Source organism: Hakea prostrata, chromosome 10, assembly GCF_041222555.1.
Source record: "Hakea prostrata isolate BN-2017 chromosome 10, UWA_Hpros_2, whole genome shotgun sequence".
In the NCBI taxonomy this organism is placed as follows: Eukaryota; Viridiplantae; Streptophyta; class Magnoliopsida; order Proteales; family Proteaceae; genus Hakea; species Hakea prostrata.
The window spans coordinates 11,072,442-11,092,891 of NC_142609.1; the positions used below are offsets into that span (position 1 = coordinate 11,072,442).

Here is a 20,450-nt window from a genome sequence, read left to right on the forward strand (position 1 = left end):
AAGCACTACATTGTAAAGTACAATTTAGAAAAGAAAGGATCATCTAAAGACTTCAAAGCAGAGACTTCAACAACATATAATGTTGGGCCAAAAAACGAACAACGAATACAAAAATGAAAGCTGACTAATGTACAGTATGTCACACCCCACCCGCCGGTCTCAGTTACCCGCCCGACAACCCGTGGGTGCAATCTATCACAGGATCTACGGTCTTACTCATCAATAATAATAAATGCAAGAATTAGAAAATCAAGAGCAAAAACAAATTCAAATAATTAATCAAAAGGGATTACAGGAGTTCAAATACTCCAATAAAAGTCAAAGAAAGAATCAAAGGAAAGAAATCACAAATCAAAAGTAATATCGAGTTCAGCGGAAGCAATCAAAATAAACTAAATTATCTTCTTCCAGTTTCTTTTTCTAAAGCTAAATAATGTTTGTCATAAATGGCAATGAAGGGGGTTCTCCAGCTCTTCTCCAGTCGATCCTCAAAATATCTGGCAATCTGCCTCCTTTGGCCATCAATGGGTGTTATAAGTGCACTCCAAGCATCCGCAAGAGGCTTCATGCACGCTATCTCCATCTTCCATTGACGGTGCCACATCTTCTTCATACGGGAGGGTTCGATCAAACGAATTCTCTCCAATTTCCAATGACGTGTAACCATCTGTACAATAACATAACATACAAAGAAAGGAATGAGTTTTGACAAACTCAGTAAGGAAAACACATTTCTTATATATATGTCAACACAATTCACAATGCATATATGAAATGAATGATATGCAACAGTATGTATGCTACTAAGATCTAACTTTGCAAGTCTCTAGACAGTTAACATGCTTTAAGATATAACACCAGCCCTCCTTTGGGTAGGTCTAGTCACTCTGATCCCTCACGAACTGGTTACCTCTATTGGTATCCTGCGTAAAGGGGTAAGTCCTTATCAGGCATCCATGGCTGGGGTTTAAGTCAACACTCTTTTACCACGACCATTGGCATGAGTACTAGCACATGTCGGGGTTTCTAATCCAATGCAAGGTCATACTAGTAACACACTATATGAAGTCCAGATACTTTCCCTATGGCACCAACCAACTCAATTCTGTATACTTCGCAACCTACGAATGAAAATCCTCATTGACTGGCTATCTCCATTGGACTCCACTCCCTAACCGTGTGGTCATCCACATATTGTTGAGGCGGAATGCTATCATGACTCCTCACGACACCCGGGCCGCTCCTTGGACCTCCATGAGCCCAACCCTAACATCTGCAACCCTACCATTGCATGATCAATAGTGGACCACTGAGTCTCCGCACAGACTTGTTACCGCTGTAGGATGAAATAGAGTCACGTCACCATTGTCACGGGTCATTTGGCTTCAATTCCCCTGCTGAAAGGGTAATAGCATGTGGGGTACCTAGCCATGCAATTCTAGATTCCGTAGGTATGTCATCCAACAATCACAATAGTGTTGGAGGCATCAGTGAGCATGTGTCCCATACCACAGCCCTCTGATATCTCAAGCAAAGATACCCAATTAGGTACCCTTTCCATCACAACTACACTACGTCATTCACCATCATACCATAATTAGTTGTTCAATATCACAAGTGATAAAGTATATAAAAGAACTTCACAAATAGCAAGTATACAACAGTAATATCATGCTTAATACAATTATAGCAAGGTACATGATTAATGAATAGTATAGAAAGCAACTGAACTCATCATGTACATGTTATTGTATATAAATAAGATAGTGTGTCCTTACCTGTAATTAAGTAAAAGTTCTTTAGAATGCAACCAAACCTTAATTACAAGACTTTTAGCAAAGTCAGAGACCACCTAAATATAGGGTTACAATAATGAGTTAAGGATAGGAGTCAAATCAAAGCGAAAACAAAAATCACATAGCCATTGTGACCCAGCCGGTCGGTTGGGTCAAGCGACCGCCCTATTACAGACAGTCTTCCAACTCCGAAATTCAGACTTTTGATCATCCAATTCGAATATGGTTTTGGGATGATCTTAATCCGAATTTCAATCTTAACAAGTCTATAACAAAGTGCAAAACAGAAACCTAAAATTAACAAGATCTACTACCCAAATTCTTCTCCCTTGATCAGATCCATCCTTTATTCGAATGCAAGGATTCATTTTTAGATAGGATCTTCTCAAAATCATTGAAAAGGGAATAAACCTAATCACAAATAGGTTACCACCAACAAAAGAGTGGGATCTATACCAATCCTAGAGTTGAGCAAAAAGAAAAGAGTGAAAGGGACTCACCTACCTCAATCAGATTAGAAAAATAGATTGGGGAATGGATCCAGATCACAATCCTCGCTTCGCTCACCTTCCAGCACGTGTTCTCTACCTCCTAGACGTCCACAATAGCAATCCCGAATATAATAATGAGTTAAAAACACGAGGGTTTGCTATTTATAGAGGACATGGGAAATTAGGGTAAAATCTCGCAAGTAGACCATGGCGGTTGCTTGGGGCGGTTGATTGGCCCAATCAACCACCTTAAGCAACCCCCCCTTAGTACTTTGCAGTAGATGGGTGTTTTGCTCAAGGGGTTGATTCTCAACCTCAACCTAACCCTAAACAACACATGGGGGAGGTCTTACCTTCATTCCGAACATCTTCAAAACATCTCTTGACTTCTACCAAGGATCCCATTTCCCAGCAAGGCAGGTTCTTCGTCAAGAGAATCAAGATCCATGGGTTCAGGATATGGATCATGGACTTCAATCCAGACACTCCACAACTTATTTCGGCTTGACCTTCAGGTTATCGGACCTGCAATACGGATTTTGGGTTAGAATTACGGGGGTTGTTACACAGTAAGTAAGCACTATTGCACTACACTATGAAATAGCATCTTCAAAATGCTTCCAAGCAAAGATTTGATAACATGTAGCGCTGGGCTCAGTGATCTAATTTAGATATTGTAATTATAAAACAAACAATGAATACCAAAGTAAAAATTGGAAAATATTAATTATGCACTACATTGTAATTTGTAAAGTACAATCCATAAATTAGGCAAAAAAATCCGAATTGAATATGGGATTGAATCGTTACAGGTCTCGTTGCAGGTTTAATTAATGGAGATTAAGGGTACAATGGGAGTAATATATGGAAACATTTTCAATCTGACAATAGGAGTAAGTCAAAATTCAATCAAGTTCCTTTCTAGGGTTGACAAAGCATGGTAGAAATCTTAGGTTAATTGAATGGGTGGTTTGTGTAATCTAGAAAAAACACCGATATATGATCTTCTAGAAGGGATAGGTTTTATTTTCCCAAAAAACTCCTACTTGTTAGTTTCTCCCCCCCCCCCCCCCCCCAATAGGTAACCTTCATGTATAAAGAAGAGAGTAGTGTCCAGGAAACGCAACCTCATACAACCTATCTGGCCATGTCTAAATATACAGAATCGATCAAGTCCAAAACATCAATAACCTCTTCCACAGTTTTGTTGCTGAAATTGAAGCGCTATAGCAAACCCAAAATTCTAGTCAAGAGCTGATACAAGCTAAAAGAAAGAGCCTCCAATGGGCATTGATAGTAGAAGAACAATTCTGGTTCCAAAATCTAGAGAGAGAGATATCATTGATGGTGGCAGAAATGCAACCTCATAGAACCTATCTGGCCATGTCTAAATATACAAAATCGATCAAGTCCAAAACATCAATAACCTCTTCCACAGTTTTGTTGCTGAAATTGAAGGGCCAGAGCAAACCCAAAATTCTAGTCAAGAGCTGATACAAGCTAAAAGAAAGAGCCTCCAATGGGCATTGATAGTAGAAGAACAACTCTAGTTCCAAAATCTAGAGAGAGAGATATCATTGATGGTGACAGAAATACAAGGTATTACCATCTTGCATAAAAATTCACCACCATCAAAGAAGAATTCAAAGTATTGAGTATGATGGAAAGGTTTGTCAATGACCAACAGAAATAGAAAAAGTGTTTGCCATGCACATGCAGGATCTCTATACATCTTCCAATCCTCTTGATCCTACTTTCCTTGAAGGCCTCCTCCCCCCTATACATCAAAATAGTATCTGATACGAGAAAATTATGACTGAACTGAGTCTGTCCTCGGTTTGACCCTTGGTTCCGATTGAGAAACGTCCAACCAAGATTAGGTTCAAACGAACTAGTCTAATCATATAAACATCTTCAGACAAGTTTCCATGCAAAAATGCGTTATTCACATCAAGTTGCCGAACTATCCAATTGTGTGAGACAGCTAAGGCAAGAATGAGATGGATAGTAGTGGGCTTGACAACTGGACTGAACGTCTCATCATAGTCCAACCCATACTCTTTGTTATATCCTTTAGCTACTAAACAAGCCTTATGATTTTCAATTGTACCATTAGATTTTCGCTTAATGCTAATAATACAGGTATGGTTCTGGTGGTTATTTTTGTTACATTTGTGGAAGACCAGATCATCTTGCTAAGTTTTGCTATCAAAGGAATGTTGATACTTCCTCTCATCCTGTTGTTCATCCTTCTACTACACATTGGACTCCTTAAGCTAATATGGCTCAGACTTCTCGTTCTGTGATGAATTGGTCACCAAATTTAGGGGCATCTCATCATATTACGTCAAATTTAGATGCTATTAGTTCTCCTTCAGAATGCCTTGGTGCTGATACTATTAGAATTGGGGATGGATTGGGTTTTGCGTCCAGAACATTGGTGATTCTAATTTCTCTGTTTCTGATAATTCATTCAAGCTTTGTGATGTGCTACATGTTCCCTCGGCTTCCCACAATTTATTGCTTGTTAATAAGTTTGCCTCTGACAATAATGTGCTTTTTGAATTCCATGCAAATTGTTTTCATATTAAGGATCCTTGCTTGGGCCAAGTCCTCACAGGACCTGTTAAGCAAGGTATTTACACTCTTCCAGTGGTGATGAATTCTCCTAATACTGAATGGCTTTGTTTGCTATTTCTGCTCATCCTGAAATGTGGCATATTAGACTTTGTCATGTGAATTTTCCTACTGTGCACAAAGTCATTAAGCAATATCAATTACCTTCTGTTGGTGCTACATTTTCTGGCGTTTGTGCTCCTTGTCAACTTGGAAAGTCACATAGACTTCCTTTTCATCTGTGTGATTTGCACACCACAGCCCCTCTTCAATTAATACACTCAGATCTATGGGGACCCTCTCATGTTCTTTCAAATGAGGCTCACCGCTTTTATGTGTCATTTTTTGATGATTTTACAAGATTTACATGGATATATACTATAGCCCGCAAATCTGATGCTTTGCGTGTTTTTCAACTCTTTAAAGCCCTTGTTGAATATCAGTTTTCTGCATCCATTAAGAGTTTTCAGTCTGATTGGGGGGGGGGGGGTGAGTTTTAGAAGTTTCTCTACTTTTCTTCAAACTTGTGGTATCAGTCATAGATGCCCCTGCCCTCACACTTCAACACAAAATGGCAAAGTAGAATGCAAACATCGTCATATTGTAGACATGGGGCTCTCCTTGTTGGCTCATTTGGGCTTACCTCTCCGTTTTTTGGGAGATGCTTTTACTACTACTGTTTTTATCATACACAGACTTCCTTCTGTTGTTCTTCATTTTGAGTCACCTTTCTCTAAAGTTTTTCATTGTGCCCCTGATTACAAGTTCCTTCGAGCTTTTGGTTGTTCATGTTATCCTTTTCTTTGCCCATTTAATAGACATAAAATGGATTTTCAATTTGCACCATGTGTTTCTGTTGGATATAGTCCTCAACATCATGGTTATCGGTGTTCGAATCTTTCAACTGGGAAAATCATTATATCTAGACATGTTATTTTTGATGAGTCGTCTTTCCCTTTTCATTCTATCACACCCTCTGCAGTTCAACCTACTTCTTCCACTCCCCTAATGATCCCATGTTCAGTGTCCTCTCCTTTTTCACCTAGGCATTCAGCTTCTCCTATTCCTTCTCCCACAATTTCTTCTTTAGCTCTTAATGAGCTTCCTAGTTCTTTGAGCACTGGGCCATGTACCATTTCACATACTGGGCTGCATAATGTTCTACCCAGTGAGTTGTCTAATGTTACACTTGATGGGCCTTCTACTATTCAACATACTGGACTGCATGTTATCTCAAATAATGGGCTGATTATGTCTTCTCATGGGCCACTTGGTGAGATTCCAATAAATTCTTTTATTCCTACTGGTCTAACCAATGTTTCTGCTGAGTTACAAGGTGGTGGTTCTGATGGATATAGTCATGGGGCTGAGTTACAAGATGGTATTGCTTCTCTTCATTCGGGTGATGATAGAGATGGTTTTCCTTGTGATGCTGCTGCTGTTGGCTTCCTATTGGGTCTAGTGTTGTTGATTCCACTACTGCTAGTCCTTCATTTTATGCTAATGGGCCTTCCTTCTACTGATTCTATTATCTTTGATGGGTCTATAAATAATTTTGATGGGACTGTTACAGAGACTGTTGATTCACATTTACTTTTGGATAACTCTTTACGTAATGATGGTGTCCCTTCCCCTTCACACTTGGCCCATAGTACATCTTTTTTGGTTGGTTCTCGGGTTCATCCAATGATAACCCGATCTCAAGATGGGACTCGCAAACCCAAAGTCCCCAAGAGTTATTTTGCAACCCGTCATCCATTATCCCTTGCTCTTCTCGCCACTAGTTCTTGCGATGTTGAATCTACATGTTATAGTCAAGCTGCGATGTCTAGTGTGTGGCGTCAAGCCATGGACAATGAATTTAATGCTTTATTAGCCAACCAAACTTGGATGCTTACTCCTCCACCACAAGATCGACGTATTATCGGTTGCAAGTGGCTTTTTCGCATCAAGCAAAAATCTGATGGTACAATTGAATGTCATAAGGCTCGTTTAGTAGCTAAAGGATATAACCAAGAGTATGGGTTGGACTATGATGAGATGTTCAGTCCATTTGTCAAGCCCACTACTATTTTTCTCATTCTTGCCTTAGTTATCTCACACAATTGGGTAGTCCGGAAACTTGATGTGAATAACGCATTTTTGCATGGAAACTTGTTTGAGGATGTTTATATGCATCAACCACCCAGATACATGGACTCTCGGTTTCCTTCATACGTTTGCAAAATGCAATGTTCATTATATGGTCTCAAGCAAGCTCCAAGGGCTTGGTTTCAACATCTCAGTTCTTATCTTACTCAACTTGGTTTTGTGGGGTCCAAGACAAATTCTTCATTGTTCATTCGACATCATAGCACTGTGACTCTCTATGTGTTGGCTTATGTTGATGACATACTTATCACCGAACCATCTTCTCATGCTATTGACACTTTGATTTCTTCCCTTTCTTCTGAGTTTGCACTAAAAGATCTTGGTGTTGCAAGATATTTTTTAGGCATTGAGTTGATTGTCTTACCCACGGGTATGATGTTATCTCAACAATAGTATATCTATGGATTACTTGATCGGGCCGATTTACTTGATGCAAAGCCCATCTCGACTCCCATGGCTCCTTCACTTCATCTGTCATCCACTCATGGGAAACCATTGGATTATCCGACTATATATCGAAGCTTGGTTGGTGGTTTGCAATATCTTATGCTCACTAGGCCTGACTTGTCATATTCCGCCAACAAGCTTTGTCAATACCTTGCTCATCCTACCGAGGATCATTGGGTTGCTCTTAGACGCCTTTTGAGATATTTGAAGGGTACTATTCTTTTTGGGCTCCATCTCACTCCATCATCCTCTTCATCCTTGGAAGCCTATTTTGATGCTGATTGGGCTGGGTACCCTGATGACAGAAAGTCTCATGGTGGCTATCTCATTTATTTTTGCTCCAATCTAGTTTCATGGCAATCTCGCAAACAGACTACTGTTGCCACTGTTGCCCGCTCTAGTACAGAGAGTGAGTATCAAGCTCTTGCACTTGCTACTACTGAGTTGATCTGGCTTCAGTCACTTCTCCACAGAGTTAGGGGTTTCTCAGTCCTCAGCCCCACTCCTTTGGTGTGACAACATTGGGACTACTCATTTATCGGCCAATCCAATGTTTTCATGCTTGGACAAAGCACATTGAGGTTGATTTTCATTTTGTACGTGACAAGGTGGCTAAGAAGGATCTTTTGGTTTGTTATATCTCTACTAGCGATCAACTTGCTGACATCCTCACAAAGGGTCTCTCCTCTACCTATTTTAAGTTCCTTCGTTCCAAACTCAAGCTCCTTGAAAGCAGGGGCGGAGCCAGGATTCAAAGTCGGGGGGGTGGGCAAACTGGGGTGGAGCCAGAATTCAAAATCGGGGGGGGGGGGGAGAATGGTCATTACATAATTTATGCTACTAATATTTAAAAAGCCAATAATAATTCAAAATAAATATTTTAAAAAACAAGAACATGTGAAAAACCACAAAACACCTCTCTAGTGTCACTATCATAGTGGAACTCGACGATCTTTGAGGTTCCGAAAATCCTCAATGATTGATTCTGTACCAATGTTCTTTACAATTTCCTTTTCAAAATATAAAATCATAGAATCTGTGAGATAATCATCTTCCATCCTGTTCCGCAATTCAGTTTTAATAATCCTCATGACAGAAAATGCTCATTCTGAAGTTGCAGTAGAAATGGGAAGAGTAATCAAAAGAGTAATTAATTGATAAATAAGTGGATATGCCTTAGATCTTGTTGTCTTCACCAACCACTGACACAAACTACTAATGGTAGACATATTCTGATAATCTGAACCTTTCACTACATCAATCTCATAGTGTCGCAGTTGTGCTATCAAGAGCTCTCTCTCATGCTCAGTAAAATCTTGGGGATAATATTTAGCCACAAGCTTAGAAATGTCATCAATTTGAAAATTCTCACTGTCACATCCTCCCAGCCGGTACCCTATCTGGCATACCCGAGAGTGTGATCCACAGCCCGAAGATCAGGTATCGAGTAATCAACCTCCCACATAAACAATAACATAATCATGAACAATAATAATAAAAGTGCGGAAGATAAACCATAGATCCAAATAAGGAAAGAATGAATCATATATAAATCAGAGTACTAGATAAAATCAGTGTCTAAGACAGATAAGTAAAGTGAGGCAAAATCCCACTCTACAACCAGCGGAAAAGTAGTTCTAAAAGAGAATAAGCAAGACAGAATCTAATCCCAGTAGCAAGTACAATAGGTAACTAAATTGTTCTCAACTTTATAGACAACATCCCTATAAGTATAAATCTCATAAACAGCACAAGGGCGCTTCCACTCAATGGTCGGACTAAGCATCGTACGGAGCATAACCACTCGCGGGATCTTCTGTGTAATTGTTGTAACCGCAATCACCTTCCTGGAGATATGCCTCTTCTCCTTGCGCTTCTTCATAGGGGCCGTCATAATATTCAGTGACTGTAGAATAGTCTAACAAACATTGTACAATAAAGGAATGAGTTTCAAAGAAACTCAGTAAGGCAGTTAAATCCATAATAACACAAATGGCAGGATTTCAGAACAAACATAAATGCAATATGGTATGAGACAAACAATGAATGAATGAATCTAACTCTACATATGCTGGTCTCTATTGGCAGACATGCTTTAAGTCATAGCACCGTACTTCTTTAGGAGGGTCTCAATCACTCATCATCAGTTGGTAATGAGTCCGGCATCCCTCGGGACATTCCATGGCTGGGGGTATAGGTCACCACTCTCTCACATCACCATTGGTCTAAGTACCGGCGCATGTCAGGGTAAAGCCTAGCCAAATGAAGTCTTCTACTTAGTTACATCAAGTCAAATCCAGATACGTCCATTCCTCGTCCCTGACGATCCTTTCCGGTATCCTTCACACTAGAGTCCTCATAGTCCCTGACTACGGACTCATCAACCCTACTGGTCATCCACATATGGTAAACGGGAAGCTCTCACGTCCTCTCACGGGTTGGTTACCGGTCTTAAGCGCCCGTGAGCCCAAGTCTATCCATATGCAACCCTACCAATAAATGGCCCCCACAATGTGATTCCTGTCCTCTCACGGGTTGGCTACCGGTCTTGAGCGCCCATGATTCCCCATTGCTACCACGGGTCGTTCGGTCTCAATACCCCTCCGATTAGGGTCTGACATAACGGGACATCCTAGCCCAACACTATTAGACAGTCCTAGATATGTCATCCAACAGTTTAGGAAGGTGTCCAGAGGACATCTCCGGAAACATCCCATAATATTCCCGTAGTAGTCCAAGGACAGAAGTGTCAAAAGGACACCTCTCCTTTCCAAACCATACTTAAGCATACACATGCATCAATTCATATCATCACATATATGGTAACTTCATATATGGAAAGAAATCAATAATTACAATCAACTTGTATATAATTGGTAAGTAAATCATACATGAATCAATTAACATAAACAAGTAATGCTACTGTAATCAAGATTATGCAACAGTAGTATATCATTGTAAGAATCTAATTAAGGAAACAAATCAATGATATTCAAATATAGAAACTAGATTCATGCTATCTATGTAATTAAGGAAATAACCATCCTTACCTTTTATAACTCGCAAAGGAATCCTAAGAAATCAAGTAAGATCTTGACAAACTTGAGAAGAAGGTCCTAAACAAGTGTATACAACATATTAGGAAAGATCCCTAACAGAAAATATACCAAATCATCCACAACAGACCAATTCTGGAGTTGCTTTGTACTCATTGGTCGAGTGGATTGGTCGCTGGTCCGATCGACCAATCGATCGACCAATGCAGACAGTAGCCTATAAAATCAGAGTTTTAAGATATAAAATCCGAATTTGGTGGTTCAAAAGGGTACTAATCAAGGGGTAAATTACATTAGTAGTATCCTAACATATAGGGGATCTCAAAACACTAATCAAATCAAGTCATCAAGATCCAAATTAGGAAACAAAAAGTTACCATAATTAGATCAATCATGGACCTTGAAGAATTCAAGATAGAAATCAAGGACAAGAACAATAGGAGAATGAATCATTGATTCAGGTAAAGGTATCATGAAAAGCATACTTAGATCTTCAAGAGAAAAGACCTAAGAGCATAAATCTAAATAAGGAAACAAAACCTACCATATATGTAACTATCATGATTCATGAAGAAAACATGGTATGGTAGAAGAGAAACAACTATAAATTGATAGATCATGGATCATGAAAAGAAAACACAGCAATTGACTACTAACATGATCAATATAGAAGATCCAAGGAGATCAGAATTCAAATCAAAAGTTAAACAAAGACTAGATCATGGTTTGATCATGATTCCTTCAAAAGCTTGCAATGATCATGGTTAAGATCATTGTTTTAGCCATTAATCCTTAGGAAGATCATGAGAGACAAGTCCAGAGATGTTTGCAACAGAGAATGCAGCATCTCCTCTACTGTCTCAACTCAAAAAGGAAATAAAAACAGAGATGGAGGAGAAGAAGAGAGTGTAGACATACCTTTGATGCAAAAGGAAGAGTTTTGACGAAGATCCGTCAAGAAAATCACCAAGGATGCAAGGGAGATGACTTGCAGAGGTCTTTGGTTCGTTCCAAAGAGTTTGGAGCAGTAAATACGAAGTAGACTCGAGATTGGACTTAAATAGAGCAAGCAAGACCTAATTGCCAAAGACAGCACCCATTGGTCGAGTGGATTGGTCGACTGGTCCAGTCGACCCATGCAGACAGCAATTCCAAAACAGGGAATTGAAGGCCCAGATCAAATCCAATCCTAAAGGGGTTTTGCACACATATCAAGTGACTTACCTAATAGGTAGAAATGCCTTCAAACCATGATAGAGAGCACTCCAAGTCCATCAACTAATCCGATCTTCATCAAGATTCAGTTTCCATAAATAGAACTTCATCATCAACTCTCATGGATTCAAAGCCAGACAACAAGTCCTCCACTGGGATGGCCCAAAGCTGACTTCTTACTTTACTTCGGGTCACTGGACCTACAAATAACAAGGTTTCCGGGTCAAGGTTAGGGCTGGGTTTTACACTCACAACCATTTTTAGGATCCAAACAAGAACTAAGAGTAAGCAATTCTATAGCATGCTCATTGAATCTACCATTTAGCTCATTCAATTGGCTATCAATTGTAGCATAAAAAATATTTGCTCGATAGTATTGTTCAACTATAAAATCATCTTGCTGATAGCGAGCTCGACCTTTCCTTCCGACAAACTGAACACTCATGTTAGGGACATCAATGTTCCGATTTTGACAAAAAGCAATCACCTTAGCCAAAAGCCCCTCCCATCTAACATCCCTCATTTCTTGGATAAGCTTTTTGGTAGAAGACACAAAATGAATAGCATTTAAAATGTCTTCAGACTTCCGTTGCAAAGCTTGACAAAGATCATCAGTAATGTCCATAATTTCTTTCATTAAATGCAAAATCAAAACAAAATCAAAGGAGGTCAATGTATCATGGGCTGATTCTGCTTCAACTCTCTGTGATGAAGTAGTCCCATTTTCAATCATGTTGATCAAAACCTCACATGTAGCACCATACATACTTATCAAACTTGAAATAGATTTCAAATGAGAACTCCAACGAGTTTCTCCAGGCCGTTGTAAAGTTCCAAACTGATTAAGCCCGCTTCCAGTCTCAAGTTCATCAGTGGAAATCAAGTAAGCAATTTCAGAAGCATGAGCAACTTTTAACTCATCATTTCGCTTACTAGATGCACTAACAAGATTAATAATATACACTAATTTGGAGAAGAACTTTTCAACTAGGTCAACACTTCTAGATGTTGCAACTAATGCTAATTGCAAACGATGAGCAAAACAATGGATATAATAGGCAAATTGACAATCAATAACTACTAAGGCTTCTAATCCATTCCACTCACCTTGCATATTACTTGCTCCATCATATCCTTGACCTCGAATGTTGTGAATATTAAGCCCATGATGAGAAAGAGTAGAAAAAATAGCAGTCTTCAAAGTTAAGGCCTTTGTATCTGGAACATGAACAAGATCAAAAAGCGCTCTTGTACACATCCTTTTTTATCAACAAACCTTAAAACAATAGCCATTTGCTCTCTTTTAGATTTATCACGAGATTCATCAACTATTAGGCAAAACTTTGCATCACCAATCTCTTTGCAAATTTCTCTCTTCACTCTATTTGCTATAATATGTAAAATCTCCTTTTGTATTTGAGGTGATGTATATGATGCATTTTGAGGAGCGTTATCCAACACAACTGCTTCAACTTTATCATTGTAAGAAGCTATCAACTTTAAGAATTCAATAAAATTGCCTCTATTGATTGAATGTTTGCTTTCGTCATGACCTCTAAAAGCACAACCTTGAGACGCAAGCAATTTGATCACATCAATTGAGGCTTTCAAACGTAACTGATTGTTTTCAATTTCTTGAGATGTATGCTTTTCAAGCATTAGTTCGATGTGTTGATGTTGCTTCATCAAGTTTGCACAATTATTTTTAGCAACTTCGTGACATGAGTTGATTTCCTTTCCCATATGATTTACTAAAGCACAGTCTCTTCCACCAACTTTCTTCCAATTTTTAAATCCATCAAAAGTGAATGACCTTTGTCCTGAGTTTGCTCCAGGCTTATTGAAGAGAAAGCATGGCAAACAAAATACTGCATCTTTTGAAGGAGAATACTCTAACCAAGAAGGATAAACTTTGAACCACAATGACTGAAAACGTCGAGGATGATTTGATGGTCTAGATTTCGGATACTCTTGAAGAATAGGCTGATATGGTCTAGCTTTAATATAACAACGTATAATTTCATCACGTTGATTAACTGGATACTCAAAAATTTGTTTCCTCAACCCGGGATCACGTTCAAAATAATTATTTTGCTCACTTTCAGGTATTGTAGATGGTTTATGACGCTTTTCACTAGTTGATGTCTCAGAAATAGAGGTAGGGAGTGATGCATCAACTATGTCATTCTCAACATTCTTCTTTTAAAGAAAGACTCAATGGTAGACTTCTTTCCCATGGTTAAGCAAATTCTTCTACTTTTGAGAACTGCACCACTCAGTTCAAAAGAAATTGCAATAGCACTATAGCAGTTTGTTCTCCCAAAGTCTCACCTATATCCATTCAATTTGATTGATTGTTAAATTCAAAAACTCAATAAATATTAAACTAAACAACTCAATTTTTTATTCCAATTACAAAAAATTTGTTTAACTGTTAGTTAGTATATGATTCAAAATAAAACTCAACCAAATAGAATAAGAGTATATTTTATCAATTAGTTCAATAATTTTTTAATAGAATAATTATTTCAATAATTAGTTCAATACCATATAAATATACAAATATAAAATGTTAGGAAAAAATCATTAATTCAATAATTAAATTGAAACAATTTTCAATTAGCTGATTGTTTTCTATAAAGGAAAAAAAAAGATAAAGAAAGAGAACAAACAACAACAAATCAACAATACATAAAAACAAATAATAAAATATAATTACAAAAAAACGATGGAAATAATACTAACTAAAAATCAATACAAAGAAAGGGGAAAAAAGAAAGAAAGAAAGAAAGAAACGATACTTAGGTCAAAAAAAAAAAACGCATAATAACAAACAATGAAACAATACAACAACAAATTTGGAAAAACACAAATAACTTGAGAAAGAACAATGAAATGAAATAAAATAAAATAAAATAAAATTCAAATATGCTTTCTAGAGATAATACTAGAAAAATCGTGAGTTTCTACCAAAAAAAAAAAAAAATAGTGAGTGAGTGAGAGAGAGAATCGTGAGTTTCAACCACAAAAAACTCGTGGATTAGTGAGAGAGAGAAAGGAATAATTTGAAAAAAAAATAGTGATACCTGCTAATTGTGGAGAAGATTTAGAAAAACTCCAACATGTGCAAACTACTCCAATACGTTGTGAGACTTGCGAGGAAAAAAAAAAGAGAATAAATAGGGAATGAAAGAGGAAATTCAGGAGAGAATAAATAAGAATAAAAATATGAGAGAATAAATAGGGAGAAATTCAAGGATCATGAGTTAGATTTTAATTAGGATTTAACTTTTTGTTCCTTAAAATTAGGGTTTAATGGTAACCATCAGATAATAATTAAGAATGACATTTATACCCATCATCTTCACCATAAAATTTAATTTCTAATTTGGGAGGGGGCCAAATAGTGGAATTTTACATTTGAAAGGAGAGAAATAAGGAAAAACTAAATATATATATATATATATATATATATATTAAAAAAATGGGGGGGGTCCCTCTGTGGCGGACTCCGCCACTGCTTGAAGGACCCTTGACTTTGAGGGAGGATGCTCAAGAAACTAGGTGACTTGAAGACAAAACGTGAAGAAGAAAGCAAGGGTTCAAGAAACAAGATGGCACAAGTTTCATGAAAAAAAGAGTCAAGAAACTAGAACTGTAAACCACTGGGGATCACTAAGGCAAATGATACCATGTTAGATTTGCTGAAATCACTAGTCACATCTAGGGACCCGTCAATATGTTTATAGCTATAAGATCATACATCATAGATCAGAGAACATATGAAATTACAAATAAGGACATATGGGTTTACATGTAATAAAGAGAAACTCTATTTTCTAATAAACCTGATTCTATATGATACTTTAATCTGTTTAAACCCTATTTTAATCTGTTCTATGAAAGCCACCGCTTTAAATGGGCAACACAACTTCAGAAATAGGTAGGACTTACCCACACTGAACTCAATAAAATTGTGCTTCAATTCAGGGTGGTCCTCCCTAACACACATTCACCTATAATCACTCAATGAACAAATTATCATTAGTGAAAATTAAATTACTTGCAATAAAGTACAAGGAATAATTGGTTTTTCAAGGGCTCTTTCACTTACAATAATTGTTTTTAAGCCAAGAGCTCACAAAATACAATCAAAAAAGGACCTATTCCTTTAAACGGACCTAAACAAGAGGTTTCCCAATAGGGAGCTTGACCTATATCCACTATTAGTGTCTTATACAAGCTTAAATTGTTATGACCAACTAATGTGGTTGTTCACTTGGCAAAGAATATCAGTAGACAACACTAACTCTATATATAAATAACAACGGATTTTTTGGAGAAACAGCAAAGACCCATATGAATAGATGTAAAAAGATGTAAAAGGATTTAAACCTGCACTAAACAAAAGATAGTAAAGGAATTTAAGATTTCTACACAAATTAGAGGAAAAAACGTGTTTGAGAAGGCGCAGAAATAGACCAGCTCTTATGGAAGACCTGATACCTAAAATCTTCAAATTCTAGGTAACATTCCAAGGTAACTCTGTAACTTTGTTTACTTGACTTTTGAAATCAATGAACCAATGAAATCAAAGCCTTAATTTTTTAAATCAATGAAATGATAAAGAGATGACAAGAAGATTTATTTCTGCAACTTTGTAACCCTGTTTACTTGTATTTTCTTCTTCCTCTAAAATACAATCAGATTGCAAAACCCTTAATGCAAGTGAAAGCCATATAAATCCGAAGGTAACATAGTAAAAAGAAGATTCAAATTCCTACCTTCAATAGAGGGTTCCTAGGCGATCCTTTTGGAGTAGGAGAGATTGCTGAACTCGCTGGTTGGACGACGGCGATGAGGAATAGAGTTTTCTGTGATTGATTGGGAGTAGGAGAGATGATGGAGTAATGGTATCTACTGCTGAACTCGCTGGTTGCACCTCAAGCTTCAAGAACGAAGAGCTTCAGGTAAACCTTTGAGCACCACCATCTATCGAGAGAACACAAGAGTTGTTAGAGGTTATTGTTCCATCAAGATGACTGCGTGAATCCGCCAATTTCTCACCTTTTATAGTGAGGTAGAATCAGCTCATTCCACCCCATCCTCAGGATTTGGCTCATTCATATTTTTAGGCTAAAAGTTGAAATTGCTAGATTCATGAATCGTCCCAAGTTTTTCAACCAAACAGGATAAAAAAATAAAAAATAAAAAATAAAAAAAAACTGAAGTTATGAATCCGGAGATTTGAAATCCTTAGATTGCCACAACCAAAGAGGCCCTAAGTTCGTTGACTAGGCCATCACAGAATTAACCAAAAGAAGTAGCCAAATTGACGCGTCTTTACGCCCCAATGAAAGAACAACGTCTATTACGTTGGACTTCATGATTATTGTGGTAGGTAGTAGATATAGAACAGCAATTGGGGACATATACAACAGCAAATTCATCGAGTTTAACTTCTCATAAAAAAAGAGGAAAACATTTAACTGCTGAATACAACAAAGTGTATACAGATGCTGAATAAATTAAGGAGATAAAGGGAGAAGTATCAAAATTCTATGAAATTCATAACAACAAAAGCCTGACAGTTGTAAAGAATGAGTAAATTTCCTTGCCCCATCTCCCTCTCATGTGATGAAAAATGAAAGATTGTTTTGCAAATATACATCTCCCAATTCAAAAAGTGTGATGAGGCATTTCATAGAACTCAGGAAAGAGGTAAATGTTGAAGCATAAATTTTTGGGGGATTGAACAATGGGTGTAATATCTATATAAACAAATAATAAAAAATAAGTATTCGTGTAACACAGGGCTCCAAGATTGACAATTGTAAACATGGGAATAGACAATTCTAATAGGTCTGTTAATGTTTCAATATAAAAAGGACCAAGCTATCAAATGAAGGCTAAGCATTGTTACAAATACAACTCATTGAGATACAAAAACTTCTATACACCTTTAAGTAGTCACATTTTGGATTTATTTGGTCTTTGGCAGTTGTTTGCAAAATAAAATAACTGCAAGCGCACAGTATCGTGTAGCTAAAGGGTCGATCTCAGGGAGATATGCCACCAAGAATTCAATTTTTTAATGGTAATGCAAGAGTGGAAGATTCAATTTTGTTAACTAATTAATTAAATTAAACCAATGATCTTAATCCATACAACTAATGCAGTTGAATTAAAACGAAAAATAAAGCAAACATAACCAACGCATAAATAAAAGGCAGGGGAAAAAATGCAAACAATAAATAAATAAAAACAAAAGGGAAGTGATCCGAGTGTCAGCTCTGGATTGAGAGAAGGGAAGTATAATTATAATGATTTTGATCGTGGACCCTTGCCGTAGCTTATAGTCCACCGATCGGGGGAAAGGATATTAGAGAAAAAGAAATTGCAAAAAGGAAATAATAGAAAGTAAATAATAAAGCAATAAAAGGAAAAGGGAAACCTTAACCAAAGAGAGGCACGACTGTAGGCATCTTTAATCAAAGACCCAGGGGAAGGGAGAACAGTAAGAAAATGATGAAAGTAAATCCTAAATTAAGAATATGGAGAGGTAAATAGAAGCGGGAATGGAGGGGGGGGAGAAGATTATTGAAGAATGTTACTTACTTGCATTTTTGAATCTCCAAAAAAAACTTGAATAAACAATTCGAATCTCAACCAACACTAACAACCAGATCTAGAATAATCTAGATCTGCAATTGCTAGACCCAGAGAGAAAGCGAATCCTTAAACTTGAAACTTGAACTTGAACTTGAAATTGCATTGATAAAAATAAAGTAAATACACTTGCATCAAATAAATTACACAACATCAATCTTCCTTGCAAAATATTAAAACCTAAACAGTCAATTTAGAATTAGAACCCACAAAGTAATCAAAGAACTAGAGAAAACCTAGAACAAGCTAGAGAGAAAGAAGGTGCAAGACTTAAATAAACTAAAGAGAAAAACAAAGTTTAAACTAGACCTAAGAGGGGAGGTAATAATTTACAAACAAGGAAATAAAATAATAATAATAATAATAATAATAATAATAATAATAATAATAATAATAATAATAATAATAATAATAATAATAATAATAATAATAATAATAATAATAATAAGAGTAAAATAGAAAAGAAAAAAAAACAAATAAAGAAAGAGCAAAATTCCTTAGAGAGAGAGAGAGAGAGAGAGAATAAAATAAAATAAAAATAGTAGCACGTGAAGAGGGAAAGTGGAGAGAAGGTGGAGAAATTACAAATAAAAAAATAAAAAAGAAAACAAAAAAAAAAAAACTGAGTTTAACGTGGAGAAAGAGTGGAAGGAGGAAACTGCTTTTGAGTTAATTAAGGAAAAAAAATAAAATAAAGAAAGATCAAAATTCGTTAGAAATAGAGAGAGAGAGAGTGGAGGCCTTTAAGGATGGGGTTGGGTGGGCCACAGTAACACCGGTGCCGGGTGGGTTCATCGCCAACGCCGGTAACCTCCTCCATATCCTCTCCAATGGCTGATTCCCGTATCTCGTCCACCGTGTGTTTGTGAACCAGGCCTGCAACCGCATCTCCATGGCCTACTTCTATGGTCCAACACCTCAAGCTCAGGTCCAGCCTTTCCCAAATCTGGTCGAGCCAGGCAATATTCCTCGCTATCACTCTATGTTGTGGGGAGAATACATAGGCATCAAAGCCAAGCATCTTGACAAGGCACTCTCTCTTGTTAGTAGTGCAAATCAAAAACAGACTCAGGAAGGATATAATATAATATTAATGCAATTAAGTGACCTATCATGGAATCAGTGATGTCTCCAAGAACATCCAAATCCGCCTTTAGATCCAAAAACAACAAATTTTAGGGGGTTTGAGTGTAAATCAAACATTTTGGTTTCCAAGTATGGTGTTGATATGGAAGGCACCAATGTTTACCAAGGCAATCGAGTTTCCAATGCATTCTGAATTTGATCACATTAGTGCTCCAATTGTTTAGTAGTAAATTCAGTTGAGAAACATACATGGTAAAACATATGAGTTCATATAGATGACAACAGTATGTGTATGGCCAATTTAGGATTCATCATCTCCTAATGAGTCACACCGATTAAAGATAGTGTGTTTGGGATAATTGAAGACTACCGCGGATTTGATTTCATGACTATTAAAGTCATTAACCAATTGCATGGCCAAAAAGGATTATCATGAAGAGAGCACCAAAGATTTGGAAGGAACATAGATGAAATACATAGCAAAAAGAAATAAATCATGTTGCAAATCATGTAGAGAGTGTCACATACCTTGGATTTATGATTTGGCACTTGATAGAGTAGTTATATAATAATGAAATGTCTTCCATTTGAGGGTCAATTGGCTCTTCAGTATGTTGCTTCATCAACCTCACAATGGGAATGTGATGCCCTCACTAGATAAAGAGGGGGACAAACAGAAGGGAGGAAGAATCAAGGGTGTTAGAATTCTCCATTGATATATCCATTTAAGAAAGCAATGAAATAGAAGACTGGGAGTAGGGGATAGGGGAGATGTGAAGAAGTGTACCGATCAAAGGAAATTACCATGAACCAAGTGATAACATCTTCAAGGGATCAACGGTAGAAATCTTTTGCGAGTGTTTTGAGTACCGCAAGAATGGCATCAGGAAATACTTCCAACTTCACATCTTTAAATTTAAGAG

General features: G+C 37.2%; 1 protein-coding gene and 1 pseudogene across 1 annotated transcript; one reads left to right on the plus strand and one right to left on the minus strand.

Moving 5' to 3' along the window:
- The first annotated feature begins 7,507 nt into the window (after positions 1-7,507).
- Positions 7,508-8,017, plus strand: LOC149001895 (secreted RxLR effector protein 161 pseudogene; annotated as a pseudogene).
- A 3,984-nt stretch (positions 8,018-12,001) lies between these two features.
- Positions 12,002-13,431, minus strand: LOC149001896 (uncharacterized). Its single transcript, XM_089138608.1, has 3 exons — positions 13,089-13,431; positions 12,880-12,990; positions 12,002-12,792 (listed from the first exon to the last, which is right to left on the minus strand). Exons 1-3 carry the CDS (start codon positions 13,429-13,431, stop codon positions 12,002-12,004), a joined length of 1,245 nt encoding a protein of 414 aa, XP_088994734.1.
- Between the last annotated feature and the right edge of the window lie 7,019 nt (positions 13,432-20,450).